This window comes from Neopsephotus bourkii, unplaced genomic scaffold, assembly GCF_033783945.1.
Source record: "Neopsephotus bourkii isolate Nb327-2 ecotype Australia unplaced genomic scaffold, CSIRO-AGI_Nbou_v1 NB_659, whole genome shotgun sequence".
NCBI classification, from domain to species: domain Eukaryota; kingdom Metazoa; phylum Chordata; class Aves; order Psittaciformes; family Psittacidae; genus Neopsephotus; species Neopsephotus bourkii.
Window position 1 is genome coordinate 5,714,485 of NW_026901158.1, and position 19,293 is coordinate 5,733,777.

The 19,293-nt window shown below is 46.6% G+C and overlaps 1 protein-coding gene across 1 annotated transcript; it reads right to left on the reverse strand.

The window, feature by feature from the left end:
- On the reverse strand, positions 1 to 17,399 carry DOLPP1 (dolichyldiphosphatase 1). The gene is made up of 8 exons (XM_061352800.1): positions 17,205 to 17,399; positions 8,652 to 8,752; positions 6,896 to 6,980; positions 6,529 to 6,628; positions 5,608 to 5,706; positions 4,211 to 4,339; positions 3,353 to 3,442; positions 1 to 2,886 (listed from the first exon to the last, which is right to left on the reverse strand). Exons 1-8 carry the CDS (start codon positions 17,278 to 17,280, stop codon positions 2,850 to 2,852), a joined length of 717 nt encoding a protein of 238 aa, XP_061208784.1. The 5' UTR covers positions 17,281 to 17,399; the 3' UTR covers positions 1 to 2,849.
- Between the last annotated feature and the right edge of the window lie 1,894 nt (positions 17,400 to 19,293).

Sequence of the window (19,293 nt, forward strand, 5' to 3'; positions counted from 1 at the left end):
TTCTGTCACCTTCCTTTTATTGTCTTAGTATCTCCATCCAGCCCCCTTGAGTACAGGGGAGGAATAGAAAGCATCTGCTTGCAAAGCCACATATTCCAAAGAAAATACTCCATTTCAGAAAACTAGTGGCAGGAGACTTCATACAAGTGTAGGATAATAAGGCAGAGCTCCAATCTTTTTCCTGCACAGCACCATTTAGTTAAGAAAATCCATGGAATCACTAAGGAATTTCTACTGTATCAAGTATTGCAAAGGTTTCTGGAAAGGTACAGCAAAAGTAGGCAGAAGATGCAGATTACAAACAACTCACAGAGAACAGAGGAGAGTTTATTACAGTGTCTTACAAGAGCTCTTCTTCCTCTCCCTTACTCGTAACTGTGGGAAGCTTGGGTTTGAAGGGAACATGAAGTGGAACAGCTTTGTACACTACACCGCTCTCCATGAAGAGATGGAACCTCTTCCCTACACTCTAGTTCTCAATAGTTGCTTCCACAGCAGTCTGTTACCAGCTTAAGAGGAGCTAGGGAAGCACCAGCCACTCTTGAAACAATCCACTTTTCCAGCCTTGTGCTTAGGGAAGAGTGTTGTCATCTCCCTTCTAGTTTTGTGAGTTGACTTCCAAAAGATAGGAAGAGCAAGTAAATGGGTTTGCAAGATCTAAGTGATTAGTACCAGCTTTCCAATCTGCTGGCCTGTCACCTTTCAACAGAGCTGCTCTAAGTCAGATCCAATGTCCTTGTGAAAGCTGCAAGATGCATCTTTATTCTGATACACCTTCAAGCAGATCCAGTGCCCAGGTCCTTCACATGTGAACAGGATTGATCATGGTGTGCAAATACTAAACAGGACCTTAAATAATAATTAGCTGTAACCACTGAAAACAGTCAGTTTACTACCCATAGCTACTGAAACAGCGATTTAAACAGCCTCCATTCCTATCTCCTAGATCTCTCCACAGCTAACAGTCTGCTTGTCCAACAGTTTCTCCAGCAGCTCCCACTCCACACGAACACACAAACTCCTATGGCAACAGGCACAGATGAAAACTTAAAAATAATCAAGATGAACAGAAACACATCTCACTTGAAGCAGCTTTATAATGCAGGAGTCTGATAAAAGTGGAGATAGTAAAACAGGCAGCAAGACCAAGATGTGACAGTTTACCTCTGCTCACATGACTGCATCGAAGGCACACCGATGACCATTGAGCCAGTTCAGAAGCTGTCCTTTATCTGTGAAAGTTCAAGTCAGTTGTGCTTTGAATAAATACTTCTCTGTAGTTACACTTGAACTGCTGCATTATATACTAGAAATACAGAAAGTGTCCATGCACAGCCCTGAAGCACTGTGAGTATAGCCCTTGCCAGGTTAACTCATGGTTCACAGAGGTTGTAGGCATCACCAGCACACACAGATGGCAGAGACATCCCCACAGAGAAACAGCATCCCGAGAGCAAACTGGCCAGACACAGATTCCCAACAGAAGAAGGATGGAAAGCAAAACTTGCTTGTAGGAGTTCAGCATTCGAGGTTACTGCTGCAGAACCCCAACCAAGCCAATGTAGTAAGTGGCAGGAGTCTCTGCTAGGACAAGCTCATGGGTGGATGCTAACAGGACTCAAAGGAATACTTCAGCCAGCAGCTGAGCTAGTGATTAGTCACCTGCCTTGATATTCATTTATGGTTGTCCCTTTGTTCATGCTTAAAACTCCCTCCCTTAAGCTTTAACAGAAAAAGGAAAAATCCAGTGCTCAAGACAGAGACAAGCAACTGAATTTTGTAAGGCTTTGGGCTGACTCTCACTGGAGCACAGCACTGCTTCTCACCAATGGGCTTCCTAGTGCCATTGGCAGCACGCTCAGTACAACAGAAGCTGTACAGATCACAGCAACCCTGAGGTAATAAAAGGATAAAGGAAGAGATGGAATAAACATGAGATACGTGTAATAATCTTGCCACCTAGAAGAGATTCTGAGAAAGACACTCTTGCTAATTACACACCAGGAGCAGCAGTGGAAAAAAATAATAGTCAGTATATTTCAGTTTATCCTTTGTTTTACACACACACACACACACACACACACACACACACTCCCCTTCATGGTATCCGTGCAGGCTTCCCTGCAGAACCATCACTAGTGTTAAAAATCAGACCTTTACGCTTTCTTCCTATCTGTACAAAGTGCAGTTGGAATGGATTTTGATCTCCCCAACTGGTTGCAGAAAGGACAAAGTCTTCCTCTCCCTTCTGCCTCGGTCACCCCATCCTCGTATCCCTCCCTCCTAAGGAGCTTAGAGAAATTAAAGCCCTAATGAAGCGTGATCAGCTTGAGATTAAGTTTTGTCCTCTTCTTCCAAAAAGAAAAACCCAACTGAAAAAGGCAAAACCAGAACACGCAGTCAAGGCCTCACCCGCCCCAGAAACAAAAGTTCCATTTAAAAAAATAAATAAATAGTGTGTATATTTCATGCTGGAAAAAAAAAAAAAGAAAAAAAAGGAAAAAGCTAAAAAAAAAAAAAAAAGGTCACAGAAAGGATTCATTTTTGGTTTTCCCTCCCCAAACATGACACCAGGCGTTTTCTCCCCCCTTTGCCCCTGACGTAGACATGATGTTACATTCCAACCGGCAATGTGCATCTGTGTTGAAAATGAGTTTCTACTCCTGCACGGTCCCACATGCATCAGGGAGCATCCAGCTAGCTGCTAAAGCAGAGCAAAGGCTTTCAGGTTTCGGGTATGGTCCCTGCCTGTTCCTTTGGTCCGTCTGTTAAAAGGCTCCTTGCTGCTCCCAGGTCTCTGCTCTTGTCTGTCTCCGTTAAAATGCGCTCTCTGGTCCCCACGCTTTGAGTCACTGCAGCTTCGTACCCAGCTTGCGCTGTCTGTTTCTGCAACAGCAACACAGAGGGAAGGGTGAGAGGTGGCCCAAGCCCCATTGCTGGGTGCCGGGGCAGTGGGCAAAAGAGGGGAGAATTCAAGTAAGGCTCTGCTTAACCCCACGCAAAAATAAAGCTGCCCCAATCTCCACAAGGAGCTGAGTCCTTCCTGTTCTTTACAGACCTAGAACATTCACCAGGTCTTAAGTGCCCACAAGCTCACATGTGGGTGCATGGTTATAAACAACTGCTTCCAAAAACCACAAGTTAGGAAGCTGAAATACTACTGAAATGAAGCACTCTTTCATCTCACACACCCCAACAGACTCCCAGGTGCAGTAGCTAACCCACAACTTGCTAGTCCTTTACTCTGCACTATTCTACCCACAGCAGCTACCTACATATAGGAGAATAAATTACTAACTCCAGCTGACAAGTCAAACCAGCTACAGCTCCTCCACCCCCCAGTAAAACTTACCTTGCTTCTGCTCTCGTGACTGTGTATTCAAACCACAGGATGTTAGGAATGAGGCTGGTATCTCGGATTAAAAAGAACTCTGAAATTGGCCTGAAAATGGACAAGGTGGGGGGAAATAGAGAAATAATGAGTCTTTTCCTCCATCACTCTTTTAACAAGAAACAAAGGGGAAAAAAACCCTGCTCCAGACTTAACACCACTATTCCATTACTCTTTAGGCTGGGAAGAGCACTCCTTGTTCAATTTAATCACAAAGCTCCCCTCCTTTTTAATTCCTTACACAACGTTTCCAGACTACATCACATTTAAAGGGCTTTTGCAATTTTATGAGGTCATTAGACATTCATTAAGAACTGTCTGTCCTGTTTGAAAGGCTTCTCCAGCTCTCTGCCACACCTCAGCACTTGAGTAGGGCTTTACACATGGAACAGTTGCTTGAACTTCCTCTCCTCCACCCATATCAGGTACAGATACAGGATCGTTTGTGTATGCATGCACAAGAAGACATGGAGGAACGAGTAGGTTACACAACACTCAGTATGGAAAACTGGAACAGAACCCAGGAATTCTCTCTTCTAACATCTTAGGTGGTTCACAGAAGTCTGAGCAGCCCATTTCTAGTCAGGGCTTGCACAGCTGCAACTAAAGGCTTGGAGCCTGAAGTATCTTTATGTTTGTTCTGCATCACATGCAAGGTACATCTTTGTCACTGGTTGATTAGGAAACATCTCTTTTGCCAGGTAATTCTCCTACACCTGTGTTACAACTCGTTGCAAGAGACTCATTCAATGAGCAAACCAGCAGTGCACAGAATGCAGCCTTGCAGGAATAGAACCTCCACAGAATAAAGAGACTTACCAGGCAGCTATCCTTGGGAAGAGAGGAGTTAATATCTCTTGTGTGAAGGCAAACCAGGCTACAGCCATAATGCTTCCTGCCACACCTCCATACAAGACTTGGCTCCAGGTGTGGTAAAGCAAATAAACCCTGCAGTAGAAGAGAAGAGTCAAAGATAAAGCTTTAAAACAAGAGGAGGCAGGACTCAAGGGCTGATGTTTCACTGGACCCTCAGACCAAGTTATGCTCCTGATGTTAAAAGTGGAGATCTTCTTTTTCTCATTAAAAAGCTGACAAAAAAAGGGGGGGAAACAATGGGAAAAACTGTCTGCCCTGTTACAGCACTTTCAGCTCAGAGGGCTTTAGTTTGAGCTTAACTTACTAACCCTCCACATTCTTCTTCATGCACCTCTGGATTAGTTGCAGAACTATTACCACTGGCTCCTATAAGAGACTTCTTCAAAGCCAGCAACAGGACAAGTCCCATCCAGGCCACCAAAGCTGCACCTTAAAGGTATTCTTCAGAACACAGACAGCATTTTTGTTATGATTTTGCTGCTTTCAAATGTGACAGCACAAAGGCTGCAGCCAAACAGAAACCTGTATTAATAGCAGCCTGTGTGCATGGACATGAATCACATTCAGAACTCTTTTCACCCATATATCAAAGCCATTAAGCTCATTCTCTCTGACCCTCTGCCTAGCACAGGCCACTGTATTTCCTCTGATTAATTTCTATTTGAATTAGACCATATATCTCTTATGAAACTGTCCTGTCAGAACTTTAAAGATAACCAGGAATAAGGAATCAGCTGTAATGTAGAGTCAAGAACACCAAAAGGTAATTACTTTTCTGTGGAAAACATGGCCTGAATGTGTCTGGTCTTTAGTCACTGGAGTTCATTTTATATATGTGTGTGTGTATATATATTTTTAATCTACCACAGGGAAAAATAAGTATCAAATGTTCATTTTCTGTATTCTTCATACAACTAAACCCTGCAAGTCAAACAGCTACACGTTTTCATTAACTACCACTCAAGCAAAACAATCACACTGATCAACTGTAGCAACACACATGCTGCAGATGCTGGTGTGCCAAGGCATGGTGCAATGCTCTCATGATTAGTGCTGGCAAGAGGGCAAGTCAGTGAGGCCGCAGCATGGCCATGGAGCCCATGAAGACTTGGTACAAGCTCAGCTGATCTGGGCTTTTATAAACGCTTCTGAAGCATCACACATGTAGCACCTTTGCTCATCCAAAGGGTCTCACAGCAACACAGCAACCTCACAAAGCTCTGATTTGTACAATGCAGTCAAGAATCACATCAGAAAGGCAGGACAAGGGATGACAGGGCTGCTGGCTGTTAAAGGCCACAGGACTGTATGAGAGCATAAGACAAACAGTTGCTCCATACCTACTATATGAGACTAGCAAAGCCACTGTGACGAGGCAGATGGACAGCACATGTCGCCATAGTAAATCCAGAAACCTCGCATTGTTTGTTTGGTGCATTCTGAAAGAGATGGAGAGCCATTAGCACAGTGGCAGGGAGCTCAGCACCCCTTAGCTCCTCACTACCTCTGAAACCCTAGGAAAGCTCTACTCCAGTGGGGTCACGGGCAGCTCGACACCATCCCAGCAGCAATCTGTCCCACTGGCAGCAGTCACAGCGAAGCCAGAAAGCCACACTTCTCCCTCTCCAGCTGTTAACAGGGATCGCTGTGATGGAAGGCAGAATGCTCACAAGTACTGCAGCTGATGGGAAAGGCACATGCTGAGCATATGCAACAGGGAGCCAAGATGTCAAGAGTCCCTCCATCATCCACAAAGCTAGGAGGCACTGAGAGTTTTGTCTTCCTCCACATTGTAGCCACAAGACAGAGCCATGCCCCAGCAGGAATTTCAGAGCAACACAGCGCAGCATGTACAACTGGTATTTGGGAAACGAGCTGAACTAAAGTCATGCAAGTGGGCAACAGATACTACCTAAAAGAGTACAGATAACCCCACTGACAAAACTGAGTAGACACATGAGAAAGCAGCTCTTCTTTCCTCCTCCCTATTTCCCCCCCTCTTCCCTCACACTGGTGGATCATCGCAGTTTAGAAAAGGCAGATCAGGAGACCTGTACCCAGACAGGCGTGGGAAGCCCACCCATACCCTTCAATCCTGACTTCAGATGGAGATAGACATGCTTCATCCACCCTAGCCACAGTAAATTGTGCAGTTCCTTAGATTTCATCCCATATGCCACTGAAGTGGCAAACAGCAAGGGAGCCATCTGGTTCAGGTGTTTCAACATAGTAACAGCCAAAACCTGACACTGAATTTTTACCTTAAATAAAGGAACAGAAAGGAATAGACAGAGAAAAACCACATGAATTGGGAGTGGCTGGACGGCATCCCATATTTTGTGGTCACTGTTGAATGGGCTTCTGGGAAGAGAAGAAGAAAGAATATGGTCAAGGTCTACTCTGTCCGTAGCAGCTGGAACGCTCTGGATGCGAAGCCAGCCCATCCTGCTGCAGTACACACACATGAGCTCACAGGACACGGCTCTGCTTAGATGGCTCTGCCAGCCCTCTTGCACCCAAACATCCAAAGCCAACATGAGGCAAATGGAAAACACCCCCTAACCCCAACCCCCCCCCCAGTTAGCATTCCAAAACTCAACACCAGGACACCACTGGGTCATTCCATACCTTCGCAGGGCCGAGGCTCCCGGATTACATGTTTTATTAACCAGTTCACTCCCTCGTTGAATGCCAGCCCTCCCAAGAAAGAGATCTGTGAAGGCAAGACAACCGTGTTATCCTATCTAGAAGATCCACCCACTTACCAGGCTCTCTCTGTTGAGAAAAGCCCAAACCATATGTTTCTTTTTTGACTACGAGAGTTAAAACCAATGGCTTCAAAGTTCTCTACCTGAGGAAGAAAAGCTTTTCTTTTTCAGCCCACTCTGTATATTTGGCAACACATTGTGTATATGCAGCTGTTCAGATGATACACAGAAAGAGATTGTTATCACTGTGTATATGCAGCTTTTCAGATGATACACAGAAAGAGGTGGTTATGAGGCTGGGTAACAATTTTGTTAGCACCCTTTCACCAGCAAGTGAAACAGGGCAGGTTTTAAGGGACTGCCTTTCCCAATCAACCAACAGGGGGAGTGCACGCACTGTTATTTGGGTAAATAGCCTCAAAAAGGTGACTTTGAGGCTTTCTGGCTTTTCCCTCTCTGAGTACGTTCATCTGGAAGTTGCCGTCTTCAGCCTACAATGCAGTCCCATTCTGAACTCCATCAGACTGACAGCAGTTATTTTTACTCTTTAATTCCACACTCCACACACCTCCCCTGAGTCAGTCCTGCTGCTGTGATCAAATTCCCAGCTGCTGATGATACTCTGCCTCCTTAACACTCGGTCCCATTCCAGATGATGAAGCAGCTTCTCACTCTGTGTCCTGAGCTACGGCTCAGGCTGCTGCAGGCCAGCTCGCATCCCTCTCCAGCTCAATGGTGATTTCCCACATACAGAACTGGAAACCAACCTCAATGCTTCTCTCCCTACCAACACCTTACAAGCCCTTGTATTCAAACCCCCATGGGTTCATGCACCAGTTGCTCTAGCTTAGTCTCTCTTTTGGGTCAACAAGAAACCTCTGAGCTGCCAAAACTTAACAGCTGCCTCTCCTAGCTAGAATCGGCTTAACCTCCTTGTCCCATTCCAAGTCCCTGGAGCCACTGGTTCCCATGACACCATGGCCCTATATTAGAAATCTGCTGCCAAAACTCTTTCACTGGCCCCTATTTATCTGTTTACTTCAGGGCAAATTTCACAAGAGGTTTATACCTCCTAAAGGGAATCTACCCATGACGCTGGTTCCCAGCTACCTGTCAGAGCAGGGAGAAAGCATCATGTCTTATGTATGACAAGAGTCCCTTGTTGGTCATTTGGGCAGAAGCAAGCCTCTTCTTCTCAGCTCTGAGTCAAACACCAGGGACAGCTGACCTCACAGACAGATCCATTCCCTCGGGAATCTAAGTTTTATTTGGTAACCCCTTTTCTGCCTCAGTAGTTGAAATAAAGCACATCCTACTGAGTTACAGACATCATCTCCTGCATATGCTGCCCATCTTGCAGGAACCTACTAGTGCTATCTACGATCCTACTGGATCTACGCTGCAACAGCACTCAAGCTCCTTGGACATCTCCCTTGATGATTTTGGACAAATAATACCCAAAACATACCACACAGTAACACACCTTAGCAAAGGCTAAGCAGTCTTTTGAGCTGGTACAAGTGATAAGTGTCTCCTGCTGTTCTTTGGCAGGAAGATCACCCTACCTAAGCTTGCTCTTTACAGAGGGGAAAAGAAGTGTGAATACAGGAACACCAGGTGACAAAGGAAAAAACTTTTGCCATAAGGAGAAGTTGGGAAGGGCGAGAAGGACTCACCGTGTGAAGCTCTCTCTTGAATATGATGAGTGTTACAAAGCCAACAATAATGAATATTGGACCAAGACTCAAATAAGCTAAAAGCTGACCAGAGAAATCACCTAGGGAAACAAACAAGAGAAACAAATCAGTGTGAACTTCACAGGTACTTGCCTGCCACCAGAGCATGGGTCGCTTTGTGTCCTGAATCACTAAGAGCAGAGGGGCAAGCTCAGCACTGCAGCAAGTCTGTGCTCTGCAGACTGCCTACTGCTGCTCCAGCCCAAGAGGAGCCCAGGCAAGGACAGCAGTGCTTGCATGTGTCTTCAAAAGCAGGGATGAGAGGAGCTTGGCATCACTCAGCAGAGATTCCTGCCAGCCAGTTTACAACAATGGCCATGGGTGTGGAACCAGAGTCACTTGAATTCAAGGTAAGGAGGCAGCATCTTTCCCTCCCCATCATTGATTGTTGCCTCTAACCAGCGAACACTCCCCAAACAAATCCTTTCCCACTCCCTTTCTAAAATGGGTTAGTTTTCAGCTGGATCAGCTCCCTAATCTGTCTCACCATGTGTCTGCATGAACACTAGCATTAGCAAAATGGGGAGGAAATAAAGAGCTAAACATAGCAGGAGATACAGGGAGAAAACTCACTGCTTTTTAACAAGTAGCCCACAGGTATCACATTGAAATGACTTCAGGCTTCCACCCCTATAGCTAAGAGTGTAGTTACCCTCAGAGAGAACTGGGGAGCCCCAACAGGACCTCACAAGAGGTCATAAGGTACCTCAAAACCTTTATCCTGAGCTATCACAGACACAGAAGTAAGCAAGCAGCAGTAAAGAGCAGCTAAGCTTCTCTTGCCTATGTTCTATGGAAAAGGACACATACAACAGTATTTGGAGAGAAGATGTCAGCATAAATTCCAAGGAAACAAAAAATTATCACAAGTAATTTTGCTAAAAGACCAGCCATTCCCATCAGGAGAATGGGAACTCCCTGCCAGAGAGAAAAGACAGTAGTTGCTACAAAATGCAGAATGAACCTACTGAGCACCATAAGAGAGATGGTACTTTCTGTATTGATTCTTAGATCTTCTCCATCCCATCACCGAACACAAAAGGCTCAGCCCCCACATACATTTACCCTTCCTCCCTCCTCCCAGAAGGAAACAGGATGCCTTTGCAAGGCTGAGCATTGGACTCATTCCTAGATCAATTCCACTGCAAGAGCCTGAGTCTCCCCAGCCCACGCACCCACATTTTAAACAGCACTTGGCAAAATGGACTTTAACCTCAACCTCCAAATACTGGAGCTGATTAAAAAAGTTATTGCACTGCTACAAAGTTCACGCTGCTGATGTGATTGCAGCATAACTGTGGTTTCACCAGGTACAGCACTCAGATCCCTCCTCAATTCCAGGCTCTGGGTTAAGTCTGGGCACCAGCAACATCAGCAGCAGGAGGTTTAGTTTGCAACACCAGTGAAATTAGGGAGACTTGGAGGACAAAACCCCCAAGAACACTGGGGTTTCACTCAAGAGAGAGGATCTGGTTTGGTTTTAACCTGAAAAGCATTAGAAGACACTGAAATGGGTTTTTTTTTCTTGCATGATAAGGCAGGTTTTCCTTGCATCAGGTGGGTTCCAAGTGTTCCCAAAGCAAAACAGCAATGTATTATGGTAATGCAAAGTGGATGTGACAGTACCAGTTACCTGACAACAGAGAATCAAGCCCCTTATGGTTTCACACAAATCACAAACTCTCAACAAAATTAATTCTTCAATTAAGTCTCAACTGATGAGGGAATTCACAAGACAAACCACCAGACAATCAAAGCTACCCCAAAAGCCTTAGGAATGCTTTCCAAGGGTCCCAGCTCTAGTGTTACCAGCTGAAGATGGCTCATCACTGAGAAATCACCACGCTCCAGATCCTTCACTGTTAATCCCTGGTATATAAAGGCTTAGCACTTCAAGACTGTAAGCCATAATTTTGTCACATAGAAACCAAACCAGATTATTTATCTTCTCAGAGGGGTTCTATTTCTTGTGCAGATGGTGGAAGAATACTTCAGGAGGTAGTCTTTCACTTTAAATAGCATCAGCAGTACCAAATTCAATATGTATAATAATATACCCAATAAATCAAGCCACTTGGACTTCACTGGCACACAACCCACACTTGAAACTGAAGAGAACCAGAAACTATCACTCCCAGATACTGCCTTCAGGCAGAGAACCAAATCCTTCCCTCAGACAATCTTAACACAATAGTTCCCCAAACGTATCAACTGTCCATTTAAAATAGAACAGAGATAGCATTAGTAATACTTCATATTACTGTGACTAATAGCAATCAAACAGAAATCACATTGTGAAGCCACTCTTCTAGGGGAGGAGGCAAATAAATAGCTGTGCACTAACAGAAGGCAGCACTTGTGCTATGCCCTGGGAGATGAACTCAGTAACACCATCCCAAACATACTCACTGGATTAGCAGTTCAAGGCAGAGCTGCACTAACCCAGCTCCAAAATGACTGGAAATCCCCCCATGAAGAAGGCAAAGCAAGCTTGGAGAGAAAGGTCAGTGCTGGTCTCAGGGCCCTGGAGTGTGATTGCTGTGTTGCTCCTACCCACACTCACACTCCAGCGTGCTCAGAGACCTACTGCCAGGGAAAGGGGATGTGCAGGAGAGCTGACTGCCTGCAGTCCAGTCAGACCCAGCAAGCAGGTTCCCACACACATCTTTTTATAACAATTCATTTTCCTTCCTTTTACAAACATAGGAATTTAAAGCAATTCCTCCAACCAGTGAGAAGAGAGACAAAGACTCTTACAAAATGCAAAAGGACAATCTGTTTAATATACAGCTTGGGGGTTGGTTTAAATTCTCCCTTTTTTAAGTGCAGCCTTCTCTGGACATCATTTGTAGCTCAAGAGGCAAAAATCCCCACCTACCTCATTTTGGGGCACCCAAGAACTAAATAGGTGAAACATTACACATAGCTCAGAAGCACGCTGGACTTCTTCAGCCTTCATTCAGCATCTACTTCTGCTCCAATTCAACACTTCACCCAGCTCTCTTTCTGTGGAAATATCCAAGCTTTACCACATTAGCTTAACCTGTATATAATGTGAAAATATGAATCAACAGCACTAACCACATCCTACCACAAGATCTAGCTTCACCATCACCACTTCCTATTGAAGCATCTATTTGTGGCACTGCTGCTGGTCGTGCGTGTGCTTGACTAAATGCTTGTGTGCAAACTGCACAGATAACACAGGGTATGTGTGTCACATGCATTTACACAAGCAAATGTTCATGGTGGATCATAATTTCCTTTACTTGGGCATATCCTTATACATATCATGAGCTGGAGGACATAAAAATATCTACAGGAGGCTTTAGATTATGGCATAAAAAGGTATCAGAAATGAAAATTCTGCAGGAAAATTAAATGTAAACCCCCACGTTAAAGAACCCAAACAACTGAGTGGTACCTGCTTCTTTCAACAGCTATTACTTAGCTACAAACTGAGCCCTGCCTGCTGAGCTACACCCTGAGCAGGAATCACATCAAGGGTTATCAGAACAAACATTCCTATAGGAGCAACACGTGCTGATCCTGAATAGCAACAAGACCTGCTGAGCCAAAGCACACACACAGCACGAGCACCTTGGCTCTGATGGGTTGATTCTGCACGCTTGCCCCTCCAAATCTGCAACTCAGAAAGCAGGAAGATTCTCTGGCATTCCGCAGAGAAAGGGTTTGGCAGGTTTCTCTCCTTAAAGAATGTGTCTGATGATTCTATGGGAGCAGAGGAGGTCCAGACAGTGCCAGAGCTTTAGGAATCCCAGCTGCACTGAAGAGAGGAAGTTGTTGTTCTTTTCTCCAAATAATAATCAAAACCCCAAACAAAACAGGAACTCTGTGTTTCTCCAGTGAAACTCACCCTGCAGACAGGAAGTCCCTGAAGATGAGTTTTAAGCCTGCCAACAGTCTCATCCCATGCAAAGCACTGCATGCGAGAAAAAACAACCTTGAGTATATGCACACGACAGGATCTAGTTTATCATCAAACAATATCCCTCAGGCTTCAAGTGAGCCAATATGTTCAGAATCGTATCCAATGCTCTGCAGCAATCAAAAAGGCAAGAAAGGCATTTTTAAGAGCAAAACATACGTTAGTATTACAGCACTACAAAGTTATTATGCTATTGTGGTGTCACTACCTAAACAGGGATAGTAAACACAGAAAGGCTGATAGAAAGGGGACAGAGATAACAAGTGTGCAGCAGCCATTCAGAAAATGGCTCAGATTTTTAGCTGAAAAAGGAAAAACAGGATAAAACCTTTCCATAAATCATGAATGATACAGAGAAGCAGACAGCAAATGTTTATTACCTCTCAGTGCACATGAGAAAGAGAGGGTTTGATGAAATTACTGAGCAGTGGACTTAAAAGCAGAAAAGAAACAACCACATTAAGTGAAAGCCAAAGATATTGCGATATCCAGAGCGGAAATGGGTTCAAAGAGCAATTAGGCATTTTCAGAGTATAGCTTTTATATATCCATCAAAGGACTTAACAATCCTGATGCAATCACCAGCTGATTACTGGAAAGATATACAGAAGAAGGATTATTCCTGCCTACCTGCCAGCAACCCAGCACTGCCAGAGCACTTCTTCATCTCAAAGTAGTTGCTGATATAAAAAACACCAGGACCAAACATTTCTCAAAGCGATGTCAGTATGATATTTCTTAAGCATCCTCTCAGCAGTGCGCTTTAACACACTGTCAACTAACACTGGCATTATTGGCTGCTTCTCCCTGTGTTTGGATCTTCATTACTATGGGTAATATTTCAGACAGGCCCCCAAGATCACATTACTTCGACCAGTTTGGAGTTGACTAGCACAGCGTTCATCCACTGTTTCTCATTTGTTCTTGCTCAAAGCTGACACGGCAGGAGAACTGAGCAGCCACACGATGTGTGTTTGGCATTTCCCACTATATCACTACTGATAAGGAAACATGAGATAAAGACAGGGAGCACGAGCACCCTTCTGGAGACACCTCTCCCCTTCACGTTTACAAGCAGAAGCCAAAAATGGGCTGACAGATCAGCAGTGGCTGCTTTCCACCTGGTCACAGTGAGAGGGACCATCCCTCCTGGCAGATGAAAGCTGGGATGACAGCAGTTCTGCACTGGAAGTCTTTAAAGACAGGAGATGTGTTTCAGAGCTGGTTGCCACAGCAGCTCAGCACGCTGCTTTCCAGGCCAGCAGCCTCTGGGATGAGCCAAAGCAGAATGTGTTTGCCACGCAGCGATGTATGACATGCCAAGACAGCTTAATTATTTATGTTGGTAAAAGCAGGATCTTATTTCTTATTCTGACCCCTCTCTATCAGGACAAGCCTACATTAACTCCATTGTGTGGAGCACACTAGCAGCATCACTATTTTATAAACATACATTAGCTACTAGCTTTAATGGACCTGGACTTGAGCTGTATACAGACTGTAAACAGCCTTCTAAATACAGTTAGAACACTTCCCCAAATCCAGGTAACAGTATCAGACCTACCATCTTACTGCAACTCATTTGTCCAGACCAAAACGTTGTTCAGCTATACTTTAAAAAGCCTTTGACACAGCTTCCTACAGCATTCTCCTGCAGAAACTGGCTGCTCATGACATGGATGGGTGTCTTCTCTGCTGGATAAAACACAGGCTGGGTGGCAGAGTCCAAAGAATGGTGGTGACTGGAGTTAAATCCTACTGGTGACTGGTCACAACTGGTGCACCCCAGGGCTCAGTGCTGATCCAGTTCTGTTTAATATGCTCTGGACGTGGGGATCAAAGGCATGCTCAGTAAGTCTGCAGATGACACCAGATTTGGTGGCAATGTTGATCTGCTGTAGGACAGGAAGCTCTGCAGAGGGATCTGGACAGGCTGGATCATTGGGTTGAGGCCAATTCTATGAGGTTCAACAAGGCAAAGTGCTGGGTCCTGCACTTGGGCCACAAGAACCCCATGTAGGCTTGGGGAAGAGTGGCTGGAAAGCTGCTCATGGAAAACGACCTGGGGGTGCTGACTGACAGAGGTGAACACGAGCAGCTTGTGCCCAGACAGCCAAGAAGCCAACAGCATCCTGGCCTGTATCATCATGGCCAGGACAGTGATCAGCCCCCTGCACTGGCCAATGGTGAGGCCACACCTTGAATCCTGTGTTCAGTTCTGGGCCCCCCCACTACAAGACATGCACTGAGATTTCTGTCGTAAAGGTCTTTTCCAATCTAAATGATTCTATGAAAATAAATTAAACCATTTCTGTACCTCCAGCTATTTTAATGTTTTAGTCCTTTGCCTCCACTTTATAGCCTTCCATAATTATGTTTTGTCCAAACCATAGTGTTCATCTCAATACATAACCTTAATCTCGGCGATTTAGCCCCTCCACACAATCATCTTCTCCATTTACCCATGTAAAAGCACTCAATGCAGAAAGAAAACGATCATGTTATGTCACTTTCTTTAAGATGTGACAGATAACACTCGTGCTGCAATATGAACCATCGACATTTCCCAAAGCAATCCAACAAATAACGCACAGGTCGCTCTGTGTGTGCTGCCAGGTTCAGATAAGGAGATGAGATTCAAAGATGAATATATCAGTACTAGTGGAAAGATTATGCCTCCATCTCCCCCCAAACTATCACATTAATATATCTGAGAAGGTGGATGGCAGAACATAAAGGGTGAGGGAAAATGCAACACAGGAAAGGAAATGCCAATCTTTCACATAAAGCATCGCAGAAAACCACAAACCAGCCATACGAGGAAGATGAAACACAATGATGACAAGAAATAATACATTCCCACTGTTAGACTTTTTCAGTGTTATCACCTTTAAAGTCTCCTGGCTAAATGTGTACTTCCAACCCAAAAGAACCCCAGGCACTTCAGAAGCTTTAGGTATTGCACTACTGAGGAGCTTTCACCAGGAACCAAAACCCAGCAGGACATACAGCAACACTCTATGACCTGGGAGGAGAACCAGCAATGTTGAGAACACAGTTACCACCAGATTTGAGTTTGACCAGACTATCGATACTAATACTCTGACACTTCATACTCTGATTTTTCTGCTCTCTTTGATCCCAACAAACAGCCAAGAACTGTTCTTTTCAATCTCACCCAAAATCAGCACAAATCACCTAAAGAGGAGCTCCTAAAGAGCAGTTACTAATAGACACTGCTTAGACAGCTGCTATCCGTACACAGACCCATTTGCTCTTGCACACGGATGGATCAGGGATTCTCCCTACCACAACAAGGGGCAGGCAGGCTGCTGGCATGCAGTGCCGTGGTGCCGGAGCTCAGTGGATCACACCACTGCCGCAGCTGGAACAGCACATCCTGCACGACAGCACCCGCTGCTTCTCAACACTGGCTGTACCCAAACTCACCTTGCCAGGAGCTGACCTGAGTGGAGCCCTGTGCCTGCCGTGCTCCCTGCATTAACCCCAGCGCTGCCTGCTCCCAGCATAGCCAAAGAATCAGAGTCGTTTGGGTTGGAAAGGACCTTAAGATCATCCAGTTCCAACCCCTTCCACTGGAGCAGCTTGCTCCAAGCCCCTGTGTCCAACCTGGCCTTGAGCACTGCCAGGGATGGGGCAGCCACAGCTTCTCTGGGCACCCTGTGCCAGCGCCTCAGCACCCTCACAGGGAAGAGCTCCTGCCTAAGAGCTAACCTAGATCTCTCCTGCTTAAGTTTAGACCCAGCACCCCTTGTCCTACCACTACAGTGCCTGATGAAGAGCCCCTCCTCAGGCACTGGAAGCTGTTCTGAGGTCTCCACGCAGCTTCTCTTCTTCAGCCCCAGTGTTCTCAGCCTGCCTCCATACAGGAGCTGCTCCAGCCCCTCATCACCCTCATGGCCTCCTCTAGACTCACTCCAACAGACCCTGCCCGGCAGCCAGGCCCACCTCAGAGGCAGAGACCCCACCATACCATAGGGACACACCGGAGCCAGCCTGCCTGCTATCACACCACCTCAAACCTCCACCATCACTCACACACACCCCACAGCGGGGCGAGGAGGGGGACACCCGCCCCACCATGCTGCTGTGGGGTGCGGGATGACCCAGATGGGACTCACATCTCGAAGCCTCGGGGCAGCCTCCCACGTCCAGAGGGGCTGCGGAGGGGGTGAAGCCGTGGTGTGAGGAGTGGAGGGCGGCATGGGGGGGGTCCCCACGGCTCCGGGACAGGGCCGCTCCCCCCCGGGCCCCTTCCCCAGATGGGGGCTCGGTACCCTCCGAGCCCGGCGCATGCGCAGCGCCCAGTCCCGTCCCGTTCCCCCCCATCCCCAAACCGCGGCTCACTATGTGGCAGCGCGCCCCGGCGCACGCGCGCCCCGTCGCCTCCGGCCGGCCGCTCAATGGCTCACTATTTCGCAGCTGCCATCCCGGCCCTCAGGGGTGCCGTGGAGCGGCGGGAGGGGCCCCGCCGCCGGCAGCGGAGCGGCGGGGAGCGGGGTTGGGGTGAAGCGGAGCTTTACCTGCGGGATACTCGACGTGAGTGAGGGAGACCGGCCGCCACGGAGCGGGCAGCGAGCACTCACCGACTGCGGCCATCTTACCCGGATACCGGGCCGGGCCACCGCGACCAATCAGAACGTACTTAAGGGGCGGTGAGACCAATGGGCGGGAGCGCGGAAAGCGGCGGCCCAATGACGCTGCGCGGCAGGTGAGGCGCCGGCCAACCCATAGCCACCCAATTAAAAACCCAGCCCGGGGAGCGGCAAAACCAATAAGCCACTAACATCGGTGTCCAATAGGAGGAGGGCGCAGGGGGCGGAAAAGCCAATCGGAAGAAAGGCGGGTGTCACTGCCTTAAATCATTGGCGAAAGGAGTGATGCAGATCAGCCAATGAACAGCTTCCCTTGCCGCCAGTTCTCGGCCAGTCAGCTGCGCCGCCGCGGTGGCTGAGGCAGGGGTTTGGTGAGGGGGTCCAATGGCGCCCGGTGTCCCCACAGCTCCGGCGAGCCCAGCTCCGGGCCGGGCCCACGGCAGCAGCACCCGTGACGAGCCCTCCTCACCCGGCTGCTGCCGTGCGGTGCCTGCCATGGGAGGGCCGTGTGGGGCTGGCGCTGGAGGAGCTGCTTCATCCCCCTCACCCGCTGTCAGTGAAATAAAATGCCCTTGTGTCCTGTCACCCTTTAAAGGGTGGTGGTTGAAGAGATTCCTTCATTTTATAAACGGTGGTACCACAGCATAGGATTCTTGCACAGCTTAAGCCCATTTCTTAGCTCAACACACAGGTGATGATTTTCAATTTATAACCTCTCCAAAAATGAAAATGCCCTTTTTTATCCTTTTTTTAATAGCCACATCTCCTTTATAGCTCTATGAAGGACCAGCAGACGTGCATATGTGAAAATCCTCAAGTAAAGCCCTGGCAGAAAATAAAGTCCACCCTTCAAAAGGCATTACAAAGACCAGGCACCACCTGGTCTAAAGGTAATAACCTTTCACCCCCTCTCCAACTAACTTTGAGCACTGCAATCAGCCACTTTGGAGACCAAATTGAAATCAATGTGACCCCAGAGGGTAACACTTACCTGAGGAGCCCAAACCCCCAGAACACAAACTGCAGCACTCCACAAGCGGGACCCAGGAGCAGCATCGCACAGGGAAGGCTGCAGAAGGCAAAGTCACCTTTACATGAGCACCCCAAATTGTTTTATAAAGTAAAACTTATGGGGTTTTCCTGTCAGAATAATATGCAAGAGCAGCACAAGTGATAAACATAGGCAAGGGGTGCCTTTCATTTGTATATATGTTGGGAAAGGGTTTCTATCCCCCACCACGTTCACCTAAACGGGGAGAAAACTCCTTTTCCTGCAGTTGTGAAATACCTTATTTTAGATAGCAATGATGATCATGTCCCATTAATTCCAACAGGTTCTTCAAAGCTGACACGTTTCCCCCCATTGCAGGAATTAAAACAGCAATAAAGGCTTATTATTTGGAGAGAAAGAGCAAATATTTACTGCAGAAGTCGAGCTCGTTGCAGAAGGCTGCTGCGAGGTAGCATGAGTGATTTGCTGCTTTCATAGTCGAGTTAAATAAATCTCCTCCTTCCCAAGCTATTGAATATAGAGTTATGCTGGCAGAGTGGATTACATTTGATCTATGTACCATGACAAGTACTGAAAATTGTGGGCTTCATTGCTATATTCACCCACTCCTTCCTGAAGAGAAGAAGAAAGTGTCAATACACAGCGCAGCCTTTGCTCTGTTCCTTCAGCATAAGAAAGCACAAAGCTGCTGTAGGAGATGGAATGAATATACAGTCTGACACCATGGAAACCGAGACAAACTCCTTTTAACTCTTCCAACCAACGTTCAGGGTGTGGCACGAGACAGAAACCTTCCTATTCATGAAGGTTTTATTTGCATATATCCCAGTTCATGACAGACTTGCATTAACGCTAACCGGGGCTGGCTTGTATTAAGTGTATGGATGGAATCTTAATCACTGTGGAAGCAAGGAGCCTGCCTGCTTCAGTCTGCTTTCTGCACCATTCGAAAAGGAAAGTATTTAAACACACTATGATTGAGATGAGTTTCCTGCGTTGCTTAGC

Coding starts and splice junctions, on each gene's coding strand:
- DOLPP1 (XM_061352800.1), bottom strand. CDS start 17,280: ATGGCCGCAGTCGGTGAGTGCTCGCTGCCCGCTCCGTGGCGGCCGGTC. Junction 6,981..8,651: donor TCAAGAGAGAGCTTCACACG/GTGAGTCCTTCT, acceptor TTGCCTTCACAG/ATCTCTTTCTTGGGAGGGCT. Junction 4,340..5,607: donor TTGCTAGTCTCATATAGTAG/GTATGGAGCAAC, acceptor CTTCTACTGCAG/GGTTTATTTGCTTTACCACA.